At 37.3% G+C, this 4,376-nt stretch overlaps 1 protein-coding gene across 1 annotated transcript; it reads right to left on the reverse strand.

Moving 5' to 3' along the window:
- Positions 1-2,285: 2,285 nt before the first annotated feature.
- Positions 2,286-3,239, reverse strand: LOC110199554 (olfactory receptor 5F1-like). The gene has a single exon (XM_020974427.1). The coding sequence runs from the start codon at positions 3,237-3,239 to the stop codon at positions 2,286-2,288; it is 954 nt and encodes a 317-aa protein (XP_020830086.1).
- Positions 3,240-4,376: the final 1,137 nt, after the last annotated feature.

Below are 4,376 nucleotides of genomic sequence, written 5' to 3' on the forward strand. Positions count from 1 at the left end.
TTCATACAATGTCCATATTGATCATTGTTGAGTACTCACAGGAGAATGCCTAATTCCATTATGAGGAAGTTTAGCTTAACAATGTCTAAGGAATTCCTTTGAGAATGTCCGTTTTCTTGATTTTGAATCATTCATGCTCTGTTGGAGTTTGCAGAAACTGTATTCATTTGTCTATTTTATCAAGCTTTCCTTGGGAATGGAAACACTTTCCTGATATTACTGATGAGAACACCACCATCCTTGAAGTCACCCAGCCTTGCAACCTAACTTACAAATGTCACATGTGACTCCCCATTCTTCACACCGTCACATCAAAACAGTTGCCAAATTCAATTGATTCTACATCCAAAGCACTTCTCTTAAGTGTGCCCTTTTATTTCCTAACACTGCCAATACCCTGATGCATGCACACATCACCTCATTCCTGGACAATTACAATAGAATTTTCACGTGGTCTTCTTGTCTCAAATGCTTCCCAATTCCAGTACTTCTTCCATTCTGCCACCAAAGTTATTTTCCAAAGTGTAGGTCCAAATATGTCAAAACCACACACCATTACCAAATTCGATAAACTCCAGTGGCCCCTTAAAAACTCTAGGATCAAATGAAAACTTTCCATTTGGCATTCAAAGACTTTTATAATCTAGCCCTCTCATTCCTTTCCAGACGTTTTGGAATTTACTCCCCTCCACATCCTCTTTGTTCCAAAGACACTGATCTCCTGGCTTTTCCATGAATAAGACACTCCATCTCTCAGACCTAAACATTTTCTATAGCTATGCCCCATGCCTGGAATGATCGCCTTCCTCATTTCTGCCTACTAGGTTCTTTGATGTTCAAACTAAAACCCTGTCTTCAACAGGAAGCCTTCTCAAGGGACTGTCTTTTGCCTCTGCATGGGTCCCTAGTCTGGAACATAATGGGTGACTAATAAATATTAATTGACTGACATGCTTGGAGTTCCTTGAGAGCAGGGCTTGTTTTTCCCCTTTATACTTCCAGTCTTATAACAGAGCCTGACACATAGTATGCACATAATATATTCCTGTTGACTAATTGTGACTTAATATACTTGTCCTTGGTTCAGCTAAGTCTGTCTCAATTGCCTATAAGCTCAGTGATATCTCCATTTTGGTGTAATGGGCTTAGAGCTTCACTATAATCCTGAATCTTGTCCCTTGTTCTGATGCTTTTTTTTTTTTTTGGTCATCCATGTCTGTCTTTTACTAGGTTACTTCCAAAGAATAACCTTTAGACTAATAATTCCAAACAACATAGAGACACAAATACATACAGATAAGCTTTCCAATAAATAACTGAACTGATTTAGTAATGTGAAATTCAATTTCAAATGGCCATTATATATATTTAGTCAAGTACTAGAAATGAGAGTATTTATTCAAATCTTTCACAGTAACTATATACCTACAACAGTAATTGAGAATTACCTGGATATCATCAAGGGAGGGTGGAAACAGAGAAAAAGAACGTAATGTGATCCAATGGTTCTGTTTATTTTTTGATGTCAAGAGCGACATCCAAGAGTGTAGACTTTTTGGCAAATTTTTGGAAAGAGATGGGCAAGAATGACCCAGGATGGGTTGTGATCAATATCATTAGTAGGGATATCCAAATGCAAGAGAATTTGAGAAATTTAGCAAAAAAAAAAATAACAATAATAATAAGGAGCAGCATGACATCGTGGGTAGAGGGCCGGCATAAGAGTTGGGAATATTTGAGTGTAAATCTTACGTCACATGTATAATATTTGTCTCTACCTTGGCAAGTCACTTAAACTTTTGGTATTGTAGGATATTTAGTGAGATGCAGAGACACCAGTTTACATTAAAGAAGGATATTTGCACCAGGGAGCTCCTTAAAATGACAAACAAAGCCTCCTTACCACTACCACCAGAAAGGAGTGGCTAATTAATCAAAATAAGCATTTTTTAACTTACAAAAGAAGAAAAGTCAATCATTGGTGACAAAGCAGCACCACTAACTCAAAATTCTTTAATTGCTGTATTTGAAAAACACTCACCCCCTTCAGTTCTCAGGATCAAACTCTTCCGTACTTGTTCCTTTTTTTGAAGACAACAGCTATTTGGAATAATGGAGAAGGGGAGGGCTCATACTGATGCAAACAATTCATAATATATGTAAAATACATGGTCATAATTAGGTGCTGAGTGCATATACTTTTCAGTTTAAAGTCATCCTACCAGGTTCAGCCTACCACATAAATCAAAGACATAGAGTACATTACATGCTACAGATTTGGTATTTTATTCTCTAATTTTTGGAGTCAAGAAAACAATCATATTAAGAGAAGAGCCTTTTGTTCTTGAAATCATATTGTTTAAGGCCTTCTTCACCTCTTGATTCCTCATACTATAGATGAAGGGGTTTAACATAGGGATCACCAAAGTGTAGAAAACAGCAGCCACCTTGTCTTGATTTAAAGAGTACCTTGAACTAGGTTTCATGTAAGCAAATGTTCCTGTTCCATAGAATAAAATGATGGCTGTCAAGTGAGAAGCACGTGTTGAGAAGGCTTTGATCCTCCCTTCCTTTGAGTGTATGCGCATGATGGAAAAGAGGATATAGCTGTAAGAAGTGAAGATCATCAGTAGTGAGCCAATGATATTTAATCCTGCACATATAAAGATGAGATTTTCATTCAGGTGTGTATCAGAGCAAGAGAGTTTGAGGATTGGGGGCGTATCACAGAAAAAGTGATCAATGACATTAGATTCACAGTAGGATAAGCTACTTAAGTAACTAGTATGAATCAATGAGTTCAGGAACCCTGCTGCGTAGGCACCAATGGCCATCTTCAGGCATACTGTCCTCGACATGATAACTGTATACAGCAGTGGATTACAAATAGCCACATAACGGTCATAGGCCATTAATCCAAAGAGGATACACTCAGTGGTGACCAAAGCAATAAAGACATACATCTGCAGGAAGCAACCAGCAAAAGAGATGGTCTTTCTCTCAGAAAATAAGTCTACCAGCATCTTTGGAGTGATGGTGGATGAATAACAAATGTCAGCAAATGACAAGTTGGTCAGGAAGAAATACATGGGGGTTTGGAGGTGAGAATCCACCTTGATTAAGATAATCATGCCAATATTACCTATCATGGTGAACATGTAAATCACCAAAAATAGCACAAAGAAGATAATCTGAATTTCTGGAGAGTCAGTTAATCCAATAAGGATGAACTCAGTCATGTTATTTCCAGGCATTTATTCAACAGAGACTGAAAATCAAGCTTTAGCAAAGATGTAGTTATTTTCCTATACTTTACTAATTTCTTGATAAGAAGAAGTTTAAATTAGAACTAGAAGTCATTCACATATTGGAGAGAACCAGAGGGAAATAACATACTAAATTATGTAGTCCTGATATAAGGTACTTCATTTCTTTAACTGTGAATTCAAACAAAAGAAGTGACTGAAAATCCTTCCACTCCTGTCCCCTCTGCCCCTACTTCAATGGAGCTAGAGAGATGACATATAGAAAATAATGTTAACCAGGGCACCAACATAAAAACATGAGCATTGAGCATATCTATGCTATCTCCAGGAGTATTTCTAAACCTCAGTCACTAAAGAAGCTCTATCCTTTTTAATCTTCACCTAGTTCAGAGAAAAAAGAAGCCAGAAGACAAGATCCAAAGAGCAAGTATGTTTGTTCGTTTGTTTTCTAGCTTCCATGACAGGGTAGTGAGTTACCGTCATCTTAGTGTAAGGCGAATGTCCAGAGCTCAAGATGGATATTATAAATCCATATTGATTTATGTAGATATATTGTTACGGCTGTCCTATCATCCCTCTTGTTCCCCTAGGAACTACAGACTTCCTTCATGAGGAATATTTAGATAGGATGAATAAATACTCATTGTGGCTAATCATATTCAGGTATATTAGCTATAACTTCTCCTGTAGATATCTGTCTTCTCTTTACATAAGACTAATTCCTCCCAAATTTAGTAACTTCTCAAAGAAAAAAATGAAGTATATATATTTTTGTAAGTCTATTGTTTGTCTCCTCTGAGATTGGATTCAGAAAGGCTCTTATTAGAGATGTTGCCTTTGGAGACTTTTTTCCCCTGGAGTATGTCTGTGCTGATGAAATTAGATGATCAAAGGAATTTGAGGGCAGCTAGGTGGCACCATGGATAGAGTGCAGTTCTGGAGTCTGGAAGACTCATCTTTGTAATTTCAAATCTGGCCTCAGACACTTATCAGCTGTGTGATCCTAAGTAAGTCACAATGATGTTTTTCTCAGTTTCTTCATCTGCAAAATGAGCTAGAGATGGAAATGGCAGACCACTCCAGTGTATTTGCCACAAAAATCCCAAAAGA

Source organism: Phascolarctos cinereus, unplaced genomic scaffold (genome assembly GCF_003287225.1).
Source record: "Phascolarctos cinereus isolate Bilbo 61053 unplaced genomic scaffold, phaCin_HiC Scaffold_9;HRSCAF=440, whole genome shotgun sequence".
Classification (NCBI taxonomy): Eukaryota; Metazoa; Chordata; class Mammalia; order Diprotodontia; family Phascolarctidae; genus Phascolarctos; species Phascolarctos cinereus.

Excerpts from the sequence above, each read along its gene's own strand:
- LOC110199554 (XM_020974427.1), bottom strand. The coding sequence starts at position 3,239 with ATGACTGAGTTCATCCTTATTGGATTAACTGACTCTCCAGAAATTCAG.